Raw genomic sequence first — 19,286 nt, 5'->3', positions numbered from 1 at the left:
AGTGAGTTTATTACACAGGAGAAGAGATATCAGCATATGTCTTCTGACAAAAATACACTTGATGATGATTTTATAGCATCGGGGTTCACGCCCCCTCTTGCGTCAATTACAGATTAAAATAGTCTATAAGTCTATAATATCAATCTAATTTAAAGCATGCAAACACAGCCTCCATCCTTAATCCTGTCAAACACTTTGTTACAAAGGTTATAATTAAGGTTTGGTGCAGTATCATCTACACATACAAACATGTTGACATCCAGGTGTTTTAGATTGTTTAACAGCAGGTGTGTTTCTTCTTCCCATCACTTGAAAGGTAAAATACATTAACATATAATTTAATGTTTTTAGCTTATTTACAGCTTATACATTTTTGCGTTATACTGTGAGGAGCTGGCCTGTTTGGAAGTTGCAGTAAGAAGAAAAACACATCTGTATATGATTTTGTGGACAGAGAGAGTGATGGATGATTTTAATTATTTCAGAGATAAATGAAGATTTACAGCATGTCCATGCAGAGACTCTTAAAGACATGAGCGTGAGAAACAAGCTTTTCACTGTTTCTCTTGATGCCCACATGCTTTATTTATTCTTTAGTCCAGCATGTGTCATCACCACAATAAAGCTACTTTTAACCTGTTTTCACACATTGTCATACCTGCACATTTCCACTGTGCTGTGCTGGCTTTAAATAAAATAAACTGCAGTCTTCATTTCCTCTTATGAGGTTTCTGACTTTCAGCAGATAAAAATAAACCTGTTGGAGAAAAGACTTAACCAACAACTATCTCTTACACACGTAGGCATCACAGTCTGTTCAGAGGAAGAAAGAGCGTTATTCTGTATTGTCATATTTACAGTTTGATCTTGTAGTTTTACTGCTTATTGCTTCTTAAATAAAACAGATCACTGTATTCATTTTCAGGTATGCTGAAAAGATTTGCATTTATCAAAATAATCTACAGTTTTCTCCACCCTGGTGGGAAAACAAGTACAATGTATGGTGTCCAAACCACCAAGCTAACCAGCAGATTAGGAGGAGGAAGCAGAGGGGCGGGGATCAGTGAGGTCAGGTGGTTATCAGCAGAATAGGAAAGAGCAAAAGGGTTGGGTGTAGTTTCTGGATTTCCATCATTAAAAAAATATATATATATATATCTATATATATATATATATATATATATGTCGAGAAAAAGTCTCAACACAATATAAGATAATATCCCACCAACAGGGGGCAGTATAACCTGAACTTTAAAGCCATGTTTGCGGATTAGGAGCTTGAAAATAAAGTTTAAATAAATGAAATTAAAGAAAATGTAAATAGTAAAAGATGTTGAAGATGTGAGGCTGCTGTCTGACCTTTTACATTATTTTATTGTTCTTTCCTAAATATTATCACACAGCGATGAGTTCACGTTAATCTGATGATGAACATGTAAAGTGTGGTTATGATGTTTAAAAGGAGAGATGTGTGTTGCAATAACCTGTCAAAACATGGATCAGTAAAAATGATTAAACTTGTGATGGTGTTTTGTACACAGTTTATTTAACATGTTGTGTCACAATATTAGAAATTATGAATCACTTTCAGCCAATAATCAATAAGAAATGTTTCACCCTTTCTGTAGCCACACAACAACAGAACGAGGATAATTAGTATGAATCCATGTTGTTCATGTTGTTTCTGACTCATCGGATGTCACAGCTGCTCATTGATTCTGTTCTGTTGCTGCTGCTCTTCCTGCTTCAGGTTTTACATGTTTGCGTGTCATCAGCTGATCTCAGAACAGCAACATGACACTAGATATTAATGGTGTGTGAGTGCAAACTGTTGCGAAAAGCAGTTACACCCCAGTTCTTTTTTATTCCTCGGGCATCCAGAGACGGCACCGGACTCAGCAGTCATTTTCACAAAAACCTTTATTCATCTTTATTCATCTTCAGTTAAGCATGTATCTTCTAGAAGGGAAGACGTGCAAGGCCAGTGTCCCTCTCCAAATCTTCATTCCTTTGTCTGTGAAACACAGTTTTGTAGAAGAGACCCTTATCATAAAACACCCATGGTGTGCTTGAAACTCTGTGTTTGTGTGTGTATGTGAGTGCACGTGAGTGAGTGTGCATGTAGGTGTGGGTGCGTCGTAACAGTCAAAGCACTGTGTGTGTGTGTCTCTGTATACGTGACTTCCTGCCGGTCATAAAAGTAATCTCCTCTCCCCTCTCTTCTACACAACCCACAAAACAGAGTTAACATATTACAAACACTGAGACCCCCACTCTGCATCCACTGGGCCATTGGCCTCTTGTTGTCTTACATTTACATCTAAGGTGGAGAGTCTCCTGCAAACCTACTTCTAAGTTTATAACTATTATGAGCGTTTATTAGATTCAGGTTAAAGCATCAGCATCTGCATTCCCCAACTGTAGCTTCCTGTCTTCTTTCATGACAGCAGACCCCCATTGTCAATAAATTTCTTTCCCTCTACACCATTACACACACTCTCAGGCCTACAGCTAAGCCAGACTGAAACACAGACAAATCCTTCCCTATTCCTCTGATCTACTGCTGGACACTCTCATCTAAGCAAATTTAACACATTATATTCTAATAATTGTTTTCTTGTACTCACAAATCCCATGTGCAATTCAGTGTGTTTCATTTATAAATTTCCTCCAAATTTACTGTGTGAACAATACATTATAAATGGATTAATGTCTCCCTCTATTGGCCACCAGTTGAAAACACAGTCCAGTGATTGTACTTGGAAGCTGTGACAAGCTGGGATAAGGAACTATATCTGTATATCCACACTGACACTTAAAGCCTGTCACAGGACCTACATTGAACACTGATGTCGCTAAGATAAGATAAGATAAGATAAGTAAAAATGAGTAACATTATAACTTTGTCAGAAAACAGTATTCCACTTAGTCTTATTGCACATGTGTGGGTTTGTGTGTGTTTGATCAGCTGCAAAAGTCTTTGTTGTGGAGTCTGACAGCAGTGGGTAGGAAAGACCTGCGAAATCTCTCCGTCCCACACCGTGGGTGCTGCAGCCATTGGAGGAGCTGCTCAGTGCTGTCAGAGTCTCCTGCATGGGGTGTCGGGTAGCAATGAATTGAAAATAGAATAACTAGGCTTACTGATGTGGAGAATAGAATAGATAAATAATGTAGAGCATATTGAGGTAATGCCACCAGGTGGCACCCTGGTAACTGTTATTGATACATTTACATACACATGTACAATAACTTGCATCTTGACAGTTACAGGAGTAGAAATACAGATACTCAGAAAATGTTGCACTGATGACCTCTTTGTTTTCTCTTTCAGACAAAAAGAAAATAGAAGAAATACAAACAGTCGCCAGTGTAGTTATAGTTGTTCACCTACTTTATAAGACAAGGTCATGATTGCTAGTGAAGAGAGAAAACCATCTACAGCACATACTTGCTGAGGTGTTAGAGCATATCAGCAGTGTTTATCACCATCATGCTGATTTCAGGGGAAAACACTGAGCTAGCTCAACCCAGCTGGTTTAGTTTATCTGACTAAGCAGGAGCCTGACCTGTACCTCCACCTTACTGTGACTAAATGTTTGTGTCATATTTTTAAATTCTTTTGTGATCAGTTAATGATCAAAAGGGAGCGTAATGGAAAGGTTTAATACTTCTATTTCTTTCAGTCATGCTGAACATGATTGATGCAGAGCTTTAGTTCTCTGTGATATTCTGTCTCTATGCAATCTTTCATATGAGATTTACCACATGTACAAGTTATCTTTTCCTTTAACTGCATCCTGTGACAGCAGCACACAGAGAACTTCTCTCTGTAAATGTTCTACTTCACAGTCCTCTGTGTCAGATACATGCAGACTGCTGTCATGCTCTGTACTGTTAGTGACCACTTTGCAAATAATACTCACATCTGTTTAGTTCAGGTTTCCATGACAACACCATTACAAACTGTTTAAGTAGTTGTTTTATTACTTTGTGAATAATTTCATACAGGAAACAAAAATCAAAGATAAAATGTTCAAATGTAAAACAATTTTATTTCTCCTAACTACAGAAGCACAGAACGATCAGAAACAAAAATATACATGATATATATGCACATTTAATAGAAAATAATTTTTATTTATATAATGTACGAGATCTTTAGACAAAAACAGTTAAAGTATTTGTTGGTCCCATATCAGTATTTACTTGTGAAACACTGCAAACACTGACTTTAAGTTGTGCTGTCAGATACTAAAGATCACATATTTCCCACTTTGTTCTCACTCCTGTTGGAACATGTTAGATACATTCAAGGTTTATTACAAAATCTTTATAAAAAATATCTGAATATAAAGAGCATGAATACACCTCCATTTGTTTTATACTAAAGGAGAGCAATATGTCTGATATTATGATTTAATATTGTAACTGTACATAAAGCTGAGCATGTCTGATATTTGGGGAGCAGAGGAGCAAGAGTGGCTTCATAAAAAGCTTCTTCTTGGCTTTGCTGCTACAGCTCTCCTCACTGACCTGTAAGACAAGCACAAAAAGACAAAGTGATTTCCAACATGTAAAGATATTATGAGCTGAAGACTTTTAATAATGTGAAGAATAAATCAGCCTGCATGGCAGCAGATTCTCTGAGAGAGAGTAAAAACATAAGAGAAAACTATTTAGTTTGGGGACATATAGATGGACAATACCATACTGTACAATAACAATATCATTCTGTATATGAAGCAGACAAACTTACACAAAACTCTGAACGGCCCTCGATGTGTATAAGATTCAACTCTGGTGATGTGTAGTGGTCGTATGTAGTAGCTAGGGATGGGTATCGTTTAGGTTTTATTCGATACCGGTGCCAAACTGGTACTTTTGAAATGGTGCCGGTGCTTAAACGGTGCTCAAACTGGTGCTTACTTAAAGAATGGAGAACACAAACTTTATCCAAAAACCTCTTATGTTTTTATTTTTAGCAGTGTCTTTTTTTCTGCAAAATGATAAGTTGTTAGACATTTCTGTTGATACAACATACCTTCTTTGGCTGGAACCAGTGCTTAAACAATGGAAAACACAAACTTTGTCCTAAAACCTCTCATGTTTAGCTGTTTTTGTCATGGTCTGTGGTCCTGTGTCTGTGGAGTCTGTGTGTGATGCTCGGGTAGCCACACCCCCGGGCTGGGACATCACCGGCACACCTGCTTTCCATCGGGGTGATTACGTGAAGGACTACTTAACCCTGCGCTGACGGATGCTCCATGCCATTCCGTTAATCACCTCTCTGTGGTAACTAGACTCCAGCGAAAGCGTTGCACTAATGTCTTATTTGAACTGCGTTAAATCTGCCTTCTTGTGTTTAGATTTTGATGCGGCGTCCAGTATCTGCCACCTGCCTGTCCTCCTGCTCGATTGGATCACCCGGTGCATCATCTGGCCTCATCACTAACTCCACGGATTCCCTTCCCACGGAAATTCACACTTTCCTCCCGAGCCCCACGGTCCCACTCCGATCGTAAGCCAACTACTCTAACCCTGACTTGTGTTCCCCTGCTTCCCGGCTCACTAGTAATTTTCTCCCCTTTCTGTTGCAGCCTCCCACGGTCCCGATTCCGGCTTCCTCATGTCATTTGTTTCCCCGGGTTTTTTCAGTTCCTCGTTTGCTTTTCTGGTTTTCCCGGGTCGCCTTTTGTTATTATAATAAAGTGTTTTTTCCTGCTAGCACTTGAGTCTGCTTTTGGATCCTTTGGTGCGCGCGCCTCGGCACATGACAGGTTTTTTTGTAAAAAGATAACAATGTTAGCCTTTTCTGCAGCTATAGGGCATACATGGTATCACTCTATCAAACAAGAAGACAGCTGCATGTAACTACGATGGTGTTTGCTAGTTCACCTTACATGCATTAATGTAATAATGTGGTTAGCGTACTCAACGTTAATTACACACGAACAACATGAAGCTACTCACGCAGAGGAGAACGGCTGCTGCTGCCATCATCATCCGTCATCATTTCTGCTATGCTGACAGGGCTAGGGGCCAGGACTCTCCTCTTCGGGTTCTTGGGGGATGTTGCTAACTCCGGGTCCGATAACAGGCACCACATCCGCAGTAGATGTGCTCGGTGTGAGGTCTCGCAGCAAGCTATCAAACACGGTGCATTTCTCTGCTTTTAACAAAACGCTATGTGTCGCCAGGTGTTTCATCAGATTCGAGGTGTTACCTCCTTTGCACAGTATCACCTTAAAGCACTTGTTGCAGGCTGCTGAGTTTGCATCTTTTGCTGTGAAGTACACCCAGACTTCTGACCGCTTCGCCTTGGGCATTTTTAATCTGTAGCTCTGCTCTAAAAGAACGTACGTACCTGGGCCCGCCTACTATCCTTGGAAAGGTAAAATGATTGGCAAAGTGTATGACATCTCAGGAAAAAAGAAAAGCACCGAAATAAAGCACAGAGATGTGCGCTGCTTTTCGGTCTGGTTACTACCATTTATGTCAGAACTGGTGCCATAATGGCACCGGATACCGGTACCCATCCCTAGTAGTAGGTAAGCTTGGTAAGTGAATAAATAAACTCCATGTTGACTTATAATTACCTGCAACATAATGAGGTGATGACACATTCAAGTACAAACAGTGAATGAGACTGTTGTGACTGTACCTGCAGCTCCCATCTTCACCTCAGAGTAAACAGCACTCTCCTCTGGTTTGTGATGCTTCCGTACTATGATCAAATAAACAAATTAAAGTCATTAATTTTTAAGCAATACGTTTTCTAAGCTTTCTCTTCTATATTGAACAGATAATGATAATAAATTAATTAAAATAATTAATTCTTTTTCAAAAATTGTAAAAATATTCTAAATGATTATTTTTTTGTTTATACTGTCTTCTGTACCCAGTCTTCTTTCTGACATTTGTAATATCAGTATGAGAGTATGTCACATCTTGGGGTTCATGTGCACCCGAAATGCAAAGATTTGTATGTACAGGATTGTAAACATGTTGCACTAAGTTTCCTCAATTAAAAATCTGTTAATTGAGGGGATAATATAAAAGGTGCATTTGACCATTTTGTAATTCATTAGTAGAGGGTAACAAACCAGAAGCATAGTAATCATTTAATAAAATATTAATATACACCAAGTACACACATCTTTCAAAGATAAATGCAAAAACAGAAGAACTTTTTGTGGTACTGTGTGAGTCAAATCCAGGACTATCAGATATTTTCAGAGCATGAACCCATCATGGTGTTACTGTTTGTGTTGTTCTGATATGAAACAATAACATTTGTGGATTCTTTCAGTCGAGTTAAAGATACAATCAGGTTGTAAAATCCTGTTTGTTTCTGATCTTTTGTGCATGTAGTCAGTTGGTTATTTGGATGTTTGTCCAACTGGATTTTGATAAATGTTCTTTGAAAAACTGCTGAACACAAACTGAACCTAAGAAATGTTCCTGTTAATGGAGACTGAATGAAAAGTCAATATTAATAATGATAATAAAGATCGGTTTAAGTGCTGACCAGGATGAAGAGAGTTGTATTCATGAGTTTCATCCTGGTTGACTCCATGATTTGTGGAGGAGCCCGGACGGTGACTCTCAGACTGGATCCACCTAAAACATGAAATAAACACAATAAACTCAAAAGTAACTGATGTTTGTTTAAAATAATAATAAAAAGTACTTTACCAACCTGGTGAAGCAGGAATCTGTGAAAGAGACAAATGTTATTACACATGTTTGTGATGTAAATTGTTCCATTTATATTTTGTGTCATGAGATCAGAATACATGTATATGTGTGAATAATTAAAATGTATGTAGTAAATAAACTCTCTAACACAGAATGAAAAGAAGAGGCTCTTACACTTGGACTGTCTGCAGAGATACAACAAGAGCAGGAGAATAATAATGAGAGAGACTCCACAAACCAGTCCAACCATCAACCACACAGGAGATGAAGAGCTGTCAGCTCCTGACACAGTTACTGTAACAATAAACAATAATTGTTAATGAAGTCATTTAAAGACGCCTGCTGTGTTTAAATGACTTGACTCCCCACAGTGAACACATCGACACAAGCGCAGTCTCTTAAAATGTCCTAACAAACTCACCAGTTGTGTTAATCTGAACTTCTTGGCTGTCCTCTGTGTAGTAAACTGGGTTTCCTCTTCCTCCTCTGCACCTGTAGAGTCCTTCCTGTGAGACACTGATTTGTCCATTTGAGTGGAAAACTGCATCTTGTGTGGTCAGGGGTTCAGTGTAATTTCCATCTCTGTACCAGTAGTATTTCCATCCAGATGATGATGGGTTCACAGAGCAGGTCAGGGTCACACTGCCCCCTACTGGAACAGCTGTGTTATCAGCTCTCAGTGTGGCCTTTGGTTTATCTGCAGTTTAGTTTAGAAAATGGACAAACAAATCAGTAACTGAATTTAAATAATTTAAACATCTAGATGGAAATCGTAAACATAAACAATAAACTGTAAACTCATTTTGATTGACAATGTGAAACTTTTATATTTTCTTTGCTGGATTTAAAAAGTAATTTGTCATCGTCTGTTGACTCCGTGTTTAGGTTTTTAAGCAGCTCCTTCAGTGGCAGGCTGTGGCACCCACAATGTGGGACAGAGACACTCTGCAGGTGTTTCCTTCCTGCTGCTGTCAGACTCCACAACAAAGACTTTGCAGCTGACCAAACACACACATCCACACATGTGCAATAACACTAAGTACAATTCGCTTTTTCTGACAACATTGTATTTTACTCAGTTGTATATAGTATTTCTATTCTATTGTATACAGTATTTTATTTTATTCTATTCTATTATGTATGGTACAGTGGTCCCTCGCTTTAACGTGGGTCACCGCTGTTTCACTGACATTTTTTGTGCAGTTTTGCATGCTTTTTTTCCCTTTATTTTATTTTACAGTTCATTGTGTTCTGCGTCCTGATTGGCTGTAGACCATTGTCAGTCAATCTCGTGTCTCCTGTACAGAATGCGTTCAGCTTGTCAAATTTACATAAATCTTTGATCACTAGCAGTGTGACTGAAGTGCTTTACTGTAGGTTTGTAAGTTTTCTCCCCAACAAACACAACAATGTGATGAAATGTTTTGCAGCGTCAAATGCAACCACGGGTGTCTGTTAGCAGAGGCGGGTCTTCCAGCAGAATCTGCATGAATGCCGAATATACTTATTATCTGGACGGAGGAATAATCACACGTGAGTTATCGGCTTTTTACCGGAACATTTACACCAACGTGACTTCATTATTGAACTCTGGCATATACTCCGCAGCATAACAGGAAGCATCCTTTCAAAATAAAATCCCAACAGATGACAATGAGGGCATACCTATTAACTAGCCCAACACCCCCACTCGTACTCACATTGTCAGCTTTACATGTATGTCAAAAGAAACAGTTTTTCTTTACTATATGTTTATACCCCAAACATTTATTTTCCAAACTTCAATAACCTTCCTTTTGTTGCTGGCTTTGTCATAACATCGGCCACCATCAGACCTGTCTAACAATACCCCAATATCAAATTTCCAGCATTAACTGTTGATCTTACAAAATGATACTTGATATCGATATGCTTACACCTCTGCCTGTTAACAGGATTCTTTGCCAATGCGATAGTCCCTTGATTGTCCTCAAAAATCTTTGGTGGTCCCTTTTGATGCTCATACATGCTTTGGAACAGTTGTGTCAAGTACAAACATTCTTGTGTTGTTGCTGCCAAAGCTATGTACTCTGCTTCACAAGTTGATAAGGCAATAGTTGGCTGCTTCTTTGTTCGACATGACACCAAAGTAACCTGTAGTACTCCTCCTGTCAGTCGCATTTGCAGCCCAGTCTGAGTCACTGTGACCTTGTACTCTCAAATCTTTGTCACTTTTCCTGTAGCACAATGTCTTGTCTTTTGATTGTTTCAAATACCTCAGAACATGTTTCACAGTAGTCCAATGTTCCAAAGTTTTTTTCCTTGAAGTGCTGTGACAGCTTACTTACAACAAAATACTGTTATTCTGACTATCTTCGGGTTTTACACGCTTACATATACACATGCAGTTACTGTCTCTCTATTTAGAAAGGCAGAGGCGTCACGGTGTGATTATTTTGTGTGTAGTTGGTTTTTCCTGTGTAATAATATTGAACATTACTATATACATTTCTCAAAAAATGCCTCTCTGTGCAAAATAGGTTTAAAAACATAAACAACTGTGGGATACTGTTAGTCCGTGATTTAAACCGGGGGAACAAATCGTGGCAGGATCAGCCTGATATTATTTGTATCCCACTGTAACTTTACTGTATAAAGAGCTAACATCTCCAAAATGTTGGAGCAGTTAGTCATTATAAGAAGTGTTTGTGAACTAAAAATCAAGAATGTGGGATACTGTTTGTCCATGATTTGGAGAGTCCAGTACTACTGTAGTACTGCGTACTACCGATGCAGGGAAAACCAATTATGCAGGGGAGACCTACCTCGGCACTTGTGCAGGTGAAGCCAAAGGGAAGATTTGCTTCACCGTATTTTCCAATCTTTGTCTTAGAATGAAGTTGGTTTGGAAACATATTCAGTGATGCTTCATCTCCTGCTTTGCGTTTGTGTGGGCGCCCCATCAAAAACCTGTCCATCATGCTGGCAGTGTCCAAGCGTCCCCCCCCGCCCTTTCAACCCCCCCTCCCCAATGGCTCTGCCCCACACTTTGGGAAGCACTGAAATAGTCATGTAATGTCCCAGTTTCGGCCCAACTGTTTAAGCCCATAAAGTGACTTTTCCAGCTTATAGGCTGTTAGATTGTTTGCTTTTCCTCATTGTGTTTGGTTACAAACTTAACCAGCCTAAACTTTTGCACTTTAGCGCTGTCTGGGAAATAAACCTTATATGCTGGACTGTTTTTGTCGTAACCTACAAAAATTTGTACACCTAGAATCTAGCTTCCCCTTGTCTTGCTTGTAAGAATAACATTCACACCCAAACTTTTGCATTCTTGATAGATTAGGCTTCTGCCCAGTCAGCAAAAAGTAAGGTGTCTGTCCTGTCCGGTTGTTAAAGCACCTGTTTCTCACAATAGCTGCTGTTTGAACTGCATATGTCCATAATTCCTTTGGTACGGCACTCTCAATAAGCACGCACCTTCCCATATCAAAAAATGTTCTTCAGCCATGTTCTGCTGTACCATTCTGGTGAGGGGAATATGGGGCTGAAGTTTCATGTCTTGTCCCATGTTTGTTTAACAATGCCTGGTAACTCTTTCTCATGAACTCAGTACCGTTGTCTGACCTGATACACTTTACCTTCCCGTGTGGGGCTGTATCGGCTAAAAAGATATCAGTTGCTTGCATTGTTTCACTTTTGTTTTTGAGAAAATATACAAATACTGCACCAGAAAAAATCATCGGTAAACAATAATGCATATCAGTGTCCATCTCTTGAATCTGGATCTATCAGCCCTACTAGATCCGTATGTACCAGCTCTAGAGGTTTCTCAGCTCTTCTGTTAGGGTTTTTATTCCTAGTCTGGACAAATTTTCCCTGGATACACACCTCACAGTCCAAACTTTGGTTGCCTGTATTCCCCTTGATTTTGATACCTTCAACCACATTTTGTAACTTCACAATGTCACTATGATTGCAATGTTTGTGCCATGTTTGCACATCAAAACAATTATTACACGTATCATCACACTTGCTTACAGTTTCAAGGTAATGAAGTCTGTTGTGCTCATGGATGTAGAACTTTGTACCGTCACTCTGTTGAAGGATGTTCCTTCCTTTCTTAAAGTTGATAGTACCTCCATTCTTGGTGGCCGCTCTCACAGAGAAGATATTCTGAGGAAATATATAAAGCCTCTTTCAGTGTTGTTTTACACTGTCTCCCTCTGCTGTCAGTCAAGCACACCTCTGCATCTCCTCTGCCTTCAGCCAGTCTTTTACACCTCGTGCCATCAGCTAATTCCACACAGTGTGTTCCCAGCTGGAAATCGTCATTAAATTTCTTGAACGCTGTTTTATCATTCAGGATGTTTGATATTGCACCAGTATCCACCATCAGGCCTTTGGTCCTGATGTCTTGTCGCTGCTGAGGTTCATCACTCATCCGGAAGACATAGGTGTTGCCGCTCTCTGCGTTGCTGCTCTCTTCCGAGGCTGTGCGCACTTCATCATTCCATTGTTGTCTCCTGCAAGTCGACTCTCGATGGGTGTTGTTCTACAGTGACTGCACCACTGTTTGTAGTGGCATGCTCTGGCCTTGTGTCCCTGCTGGCCACACTTAAAACAGACTATGTCTGACATGTCTCGACTGTGGTCACTAGCAGATGCTGCGGGTCTCGCGCTAGGTTGCACTCTCGCCTGTCATCCTCTTGTTCCACCAAGCGCATTTTCTCAGTGTTCTCATAACTGCGGAGTTTTGTTTTAAATTCTGCAAACTTGGTTTCTGCTTCACTTTGCGTTATGTGAACAGAAAAAGGTTTAAATGCTTCTGGTAAACCTTTTAACACCATCGCTACAAGGGGACCATCACTAAGTGTCTCTCCAGCATTTCTCAGAGCTGTAATAATTGTGTCTGCGCGTATGATGTACTCAGTGACGCTCACACTGCTTGCTTTCTTCAGAGAAGTCATTCAGTATAAAGGCTCATAATTCTTGGTTTACCTTTTCCCGCATAAAAGTCTCTTAATATTTTCAGTGCCTCATGTCCATCGACAACAGCTTCTCTCATCACAAGCGATAAACTCCAGGAACTGTATTAACTCCGCATAGGCCTGGGCATTCTTATTTTCGTCATCCTCATCTTCATCATCCCTCTTCAATATTGTGTCTTTAAACCTTGTAATCTAAGATGTCCCAAAAAATTTTTCTCCCCCAGTTCATAATTCTTCTCATCTCAGTCAAAAATTAACCTTGCCCATCGGCCACTGGTCTCACCTGCACGCTTACTCATGGTGCTAACTTAGCATGCTAGTCCTCACCGAACACGCTGTACTTCAAAGTTTTCCTGGGCCAATGACCTGTTAGCAGAGATGAGTATTGCATGAATACTGAAGATACTTATTATCTAGACGAAGGAATAATCGGTGGGGCCTCGGCTTTTTACTGGAACATTCACACCAACGTGACTTTGTTTATTGAACTCTCGCTTATACTCTGGGATTTTATTTTGAAGCATCCTTTCAAAATAAAATCCCAACAGATGACAATGAGAGCATACCTATTAACTAGCCCAACAGTGTCTTTGGTTTCATTCTATTATGCTGGACTTATTTTTCTACGAAGGTTTGAACTGTGAAAGTTTTTAAGCAAGCAAGCAAGTAGTATTTCTGTTTATAAGATGCCTCCTTAGTTAACGTTTCGTTTGCTGCTATTTGTTAGAAATTATTGCTGTCATTATTATTAGTAGTAGTAGTAGTATTTCTGTTTATTTCTGTAATTATTGTAACGTCACTATACCAGGTGAAAGTTCATGAAACAAAGTGGTGACAATCATCCAATCATTATTGTGTGTCCACTGTGTGGGTGTCCTGGATCCTCTCTATTCTGAGGTGTAGGGTGAATGTATATTTCAAACTAAATTACTGAACTCACAGGTTATCTCAATGGTGGCATCATCAGTGTAGTAAACTGGGTTTCCTCTTGTTCCTCTGCAGCTGTAGTTTCCTCCTTGAGATACTCTGATATCTCTGTTTTGTTGATCTCTGATTTGAACTTCAGAGGTTCTTTGGGTTCGTCTGAACCACTCATATTTCCATCCATCAGAGCTCTGCACAGAGCAGGTCAGTGTCACACTGCCCCCTACTGGTATGATTGTTGTTGCTGCTGTCAGTGTGGCCCTGGGTTTATCTGCTGTTATGAAAAAGACGGGAAGACAATGTAAACCTGATCCATTACAAAGGTAAAAACAAAATCCTAAATTGTAAAGATTTTTTTCATGTGATTCAAAATTCCAACTAAACAGAATCTACAAATGCCTTCATTATATATTTATTTCTTTCCTTGCTGTTTAAGACACTTCAAATATTTGCACTTTTTATGTCTCAACATGGTGACAGAGCTGCAGTAATTCAGGTTGTAGATCTCTAAATAATCACAGTATAAATGTTTGTCCAATCTCTGGCCTGAAGAAGTCACACTGAATATAAACTAATGCAGTTCACTGTTGAAGGAAACACAATGATGGGTTCAGAGGGATCTGCTTAGTTTCAGGTTTAGATAACAGAAACATCATCACCTTAAATTTTATGAAGCTTTTGATGTTTCTTCTTCTCTTTATTTAATTTTAATTTCATCCACAGTTATTCTTGTTATACATTAAAACACACACATGTAGTAATAATAAATGACCATCTGTGAGTATTGTAGTACTGTGTATACTATGAGCAAAGTACCCAGGAAAAATACAGTAGTTCTTGTTAAAGTTTCAATTTTCAGTGCATTAGAAAAAAAACAAGTTTCAATGAAAACATTAATCAAATGTCAGAATTTTATGATTCAAATGATTTTCAACATGAATCATCACATTATTGGTCATTGAGGACTTACCTAATACAGTTACAGAGACAGTATTACTGATCTTTGTATAATATGATCCCTTCCTGCGACCAAAGCACTGATATTCTCCACTGTGACTTGAATATTTTATTTCTATTGTGTACTCTTTGATTGTATTGTAGCGGATTAATTCTCGACCATCCTTGTTGGTTTTGTATTCCCAGTCAGTGTCTTCTCCTTCATTCATGTCACATTTGAAGGTAACAAACTCTCCAATGAAAAAACTGGACCAGCTGGGTTCAATAGTTAGCACAGCAGCTAGAATCCAACACAACCACAAAGTTAACAATCTGAAACACTTTTATGCATGACACATATAAACATATAAATATATAATTTAATATTTATATAGTAAATAAATATAAAACAGGTGAATGGTAATTAAGATTTATGCAGCGTTTTAAGATAATTATTTACCAAATAAATTAAAATAAAAAAGTTTAAAAAGTGAAAACTGTTCAGTCACCTTGAGCGTGTCCAGTGCAGAGGAGCGTACAGAGCACTACAATAAAGACAGAAACTTCAGACATGATCAAACTAAAGACACTCAAATGTGGCTGTTACCAGGATGTAAGGAGGTAACACCAGAGACAGCCCCGGTCAGTGTCAAAGGTTCGGGCTTTATTAACAGAGGCAAACACAAAACACACACAACAGAAATCCGGCAGGAGCAACTGGGAGCAACATGTAGGGAAGTGGCCAGTGCACGCATCACCACTAACACCTTAGTCACATAACACCTTAGGGGAGAACAGCTGGCAGCCTCAGCGCTTCACAAAGATGTCCCCGTTTCACTTGCCACGTCATCCTCCTTTTACAGCTGCACGGAACCTTACTCTTCATGCCATAGGCTCTCTACTTAGCCCTGAAGTCCGACGCAGCCATTCCTGTGCGAGCCCGGCCCACAGAGCTTCTGTGCTAGAGCCCACCTCCTCGTGCTCCGTCTTGGCCATAACAGTGGCATAAATAAAACAGTGGTGATAATGATCTTCCTCATTTGGTGAGGAATATAAATAGAATAAATAGTCAGTTTATGATCTTCTTAAGGGACAAATGTAATAAGGGTATAAAACTCCAGTCGCTTTCTTACCCAGCTCCTTAAAATGCTTGAAGTCTTATCAGTGTCTAGTATGATTGGTTACATTTTTTATTACGATGCAAAATGCATCAAATTATCACTGATGGAGAAACAAACCTTTCTTAGATAAACTAAACCAGCTCCACTCTGATCTGAGTCAGTGCACTAAAATCTAATCCAGTCTACAAACAACCATGTTGGTAACAAACATGAGAGTCCTCTGATCACATGACCTGAAATGGTACAAATGACTGATGCTCTGTTCTTCTTACTAAAACATGTTTATGGATCAGTATGAATCAAACAATAGAAGTCAGTGATGTACTCACAGAATAGGCCCAGCTCACAGAGCAAAGTGGCTCCCATCCTCACATCCAGCAGTGACACGTCTGAAAACTTCTACAACTTTCTGTAAAGAGAGAGAGTGAAGCAGCAGCACAGCAGATACCAAAGAGCTGTGAAGGAAACAAAGAGTTTTTATACTTCTTCTTTCTGCTTCCTTCCTTTTTCACAGAAATAACAACTTAACAAGGTCTGACCATGTTCGTCAGATTTTTATGAAAAGGCCTGTAACACAGACTAAACTGACCAATAACAGACAGACAGTAAGTTTCATTACACATATGTGAGCTGACTGAGGGTTAAAGAGGAAATGAGGAGGTCACAAGCCCAAGACTTGTTTTAAGTTTATGACTGTTTGTCATAAACCGTCAGTATAATAAAACATTTGTCTTCTCACATAGAAAGATACATTATTTACTATTTTTCAAAACTATGTACAATTATAATAAATATTTACAAACCTCCAAGCACACAGATATATGAATAAAAGACAATAAATATCCATAAATAATCTAAACAGTAAAACCAAAGTCCTCTCCACCTGCATTCACACTGTTGAAACTAATTAAATGTGTTTTTACCTCTGAAAATTAATTTTAACACACTGGGAGATTAAAATAAATTAACAAATGAATGTGTTAAAACTTGACTGAGGTCTTACAGAAACAGACATTTTGTTTTCTTTGTACCTCGCTATGCTTGTTATGTTTTTTATAAACTTTATTGTTAACTTTACTCTTCATGACTACCCTCACAAACATTTATGTTAAGTTTCAGAGCCTCAGAAAGAAACACTGGGGAGCACACTAGTAATTTATAGTGGTACACGAGTGCTCCAGCAATATTATACATATTTTATAAATACGAAGAAAAAAAATCTCACCTTTAGTATTTGCTTAGGAGAATGTACTGATCACTAAAGTAAAGATGAAAAAATCATGAAGCTCAAACTGACGGAAAATAACACTTGTGATGATTCTGGGCATTTTGGAAAGGTGAATTATCAAAATACTTTAAAAAGTATCTGTGCACATAAACTAATTTCATTTTCATTGATCAGTGCCATTCAAACAACGACACAAATGTACTTACAGAATAACATCGTCATGCAGAGCAAAGTGTGCCATCCTCACTGACTCTGATGTGATGCAGACGATCACAAAGTGTTTTGTATGAATAATAAATGCAGAAATAGAAGCTGCACTTAAACCAGATAAGATCAGATTTTCATCTCTCTGTGCTTCTTTCGTTGCTCAGCTAACCTCAAACAGTACCTGTAGCTTTGACTACAGCAGTTGTTTTCCTGTCCATTGCAAACACATATCAGCTTCTTTCACATGTTGTGTTTCACGTCTTTCTCTATAATATCCAAATGTGTTGTTTTGCTTCAAGTCAGGATGTCTGGTCACACTTTTTGCTTTTTCTTCTCTGAAAACTCTCGCGTCATGCAAAACGCTATGTGTGGCGGAAAACTAACACTGCACATCACTCTGAACACACCATCCCCACTGTCAAATATGGTGGTGGCAGCATCATGCTCTGGGGGTGCTTCTCTACAGCAGGGACAGGGAAGCTGGTCAGAGTTGATGGGAAGATGGATGGAGCCAAATACAGGAAGAAAACCTCTTGGAGTCAGCAAAAGACTTGAGACTGGGGCGGAGGTTCACCTTCCAGCAGGACAACCACCCTAAACATAAAGCCAGGGCAACAATGGAATGGTTTAAAACAAAACATATCCATATGTTAGAATGGCCCAGTCAAAGTCCAGATCTAAATCCAATCGAGAATCTGTGGCAAGATCTGAAAACTGCTGTTCACAATCGCTGTCCATCTAATCTGACTGAGCTGGAGCTGTTTTGCAAAGAAGAATGGGCAAGGATTTCAGTCTCTAGATGTGCAAAGCTGGTAGAGACATACCCTAAAAGACTGGCAGCTGTAATTGCAGCAAAAGGTGGTTCTACAAAGTATTGACTCAGGGGGCTGAATAATTACGCACACCCCACTTTGCAGTTATTTATTTGTAAAAAATGTTTGGACTCATGTATGATTTTCGTTCCACTTCTCACGTGTACACCACTTTGTATTGGTCTTTCACGTGGAATTCCAATAAAATTGATTCATGTTTGTGGCTGTAATGTGAGAAAATGTGGAAAAGTTCAAGGGGGCCGAATACTCTTGCAAGCCACTGTATTTAACGCCCATGGGATAATGGAAATCACAGGTGCATTTTTATTGCTGTTTAAATGGTCACAGGGTTTCTAACTTATTAAGTATCAAAGTGTCACTTTCAGAGTTTTGTGTCTTTGTAGTCTTTGCTTTTGTTTGTTTATAATAGGAAATATATTAAGATGCTTCCTCCATACTTCATAAAAAGATCTAAAATATATTTGACTGTTAGATTAAATATTATCATGCAGCACTAAAGTGAAAAAGCTCACTTAACCTCTGAATAGATCTGTGTTCTCACTTTGTGCTGGAAATATGTTTGGCTGTGACCCCAAACACAGGAAATGACTCACTGTGTGGCTGAACTGAAGCTAAACCTTAAGATGAAATCTACAGACAACATTTGCATTCACAGTTACATTTATTATCTGACGGCATATCAAAGTAACATTAAGCAATAACACATTTAATCTGAAAACAAATCTTTGTCATACTTGGACATCAACGTCCGGATTACACATGAGCATCTGAGTAAATGTCGAAAAACATGAAAGGAAATCCAAATATGTGATGTGAAAAACTTATTTAAAAGCTGCAATTTAAAAAAAAAGGTTTGTTTTAAAAACTGCATGTTGTGAATCAAGTTTATGTAAATCTACCATGTGGAAATTTGAAGTTGCATTTCTAGTATTTAATTTTCAAATGTTTTGAATTACATCCTTCTTGAAACTAAAAAAATGAACTGTAAACTTCTGTATACTATAAGTCCAACCCTCTTTCCAAAGTATTTAATTACATGTATAACACCCCATTAGAAGATGCTGTGGTGTATTACCTGCAATATGACTGAATTAAATCTAAACGGTTACCAATACATGTTTCTTCAATACATTTTTATTCTAATGTATAGTTTGTTAGTTTTGTTGTTCTTTTTTTCCCAAAACAAATAATAATTTAGCAAATTATACCTACTGCAGAGGTAGAAGTATTTTTTTTACTGGTCAACTCAGTTTAAGTGAGCAGAACCTGGACTATACATTGTGTAAGTAGAGCACCACTATTCCCTCCTGAGTTGACTGAGGGGTTTTCCAGAATCACTTCGGGGTTGACAATAACTCTCGTTCTCTAG

General features: G+C 38.7%; 1 protein-coding gene across 1 annotated transcript in view; it reads right to left on the bottom strand.

Annotated features, from left to right (window-relative positions):
• Positions 1 to 4,050: 4,050 nt before the first annotated feature.
• Positions 4,051 to 19,286, bottom strand: part of LOC116333639 (leukocyte immunoglobulin-like receptor subfamily A member 3) — a 37,638-nt gene continuing 22,402 nt past the window's right edge. The window contains exons 7-13 of the mRNA XM_039609864.1: positions 13,609 to 13,863; positions 8,120 to 8,395; positions 7,873 to 7,992; positions 7,700 to 7,715; positions 7,529 to 7,620; positions 6,662 to 6,724; positions 4,051 to 4,533 (exon numbers count right to left, since the gene is read on the bottom strand). Coding sequence (XP_039465798.1) covers positions 4,526 to 4,533; positions 6,662 to 6,724; positions 7,529 to 7,620; positions 7,700 to 7,715; positions 7,873 to 7,992; positions 8,120 to 8,395; positions 13,609 to 13,863 — 830 coding nt within the window. The 3' untranslated portion in view covers positions 4,051 to 4,525. The remainder of the gene's footprint in view (positions 4,534 to 6,661; positions 6,725 to 7,528; positions 7,621 to 7,699; positions 7,716 to 7,872; positions 7,993 to 8,119; positions 8,396 to 13,608; positions 13,864 to 19,286) is intronic.

Source organism: Oreochromis aureus, linkage group 3 (assembly GCF_013358895.1).
Source record: "Oreochromis aureus strain Israel breed Guangdong linkage group 3, ZZ_aureus, whole genome shotgun sequence".
NCBI classification, from domain to species: Eukaryota; Metazoa; Chordata; class Actinopteri; order Cichliformes; family Cichlidae; genus Oreochromis; species Oreochromis aureus.
This window is presented reverse-complemented; position numbering and strand designations above follow the sequence as displayed.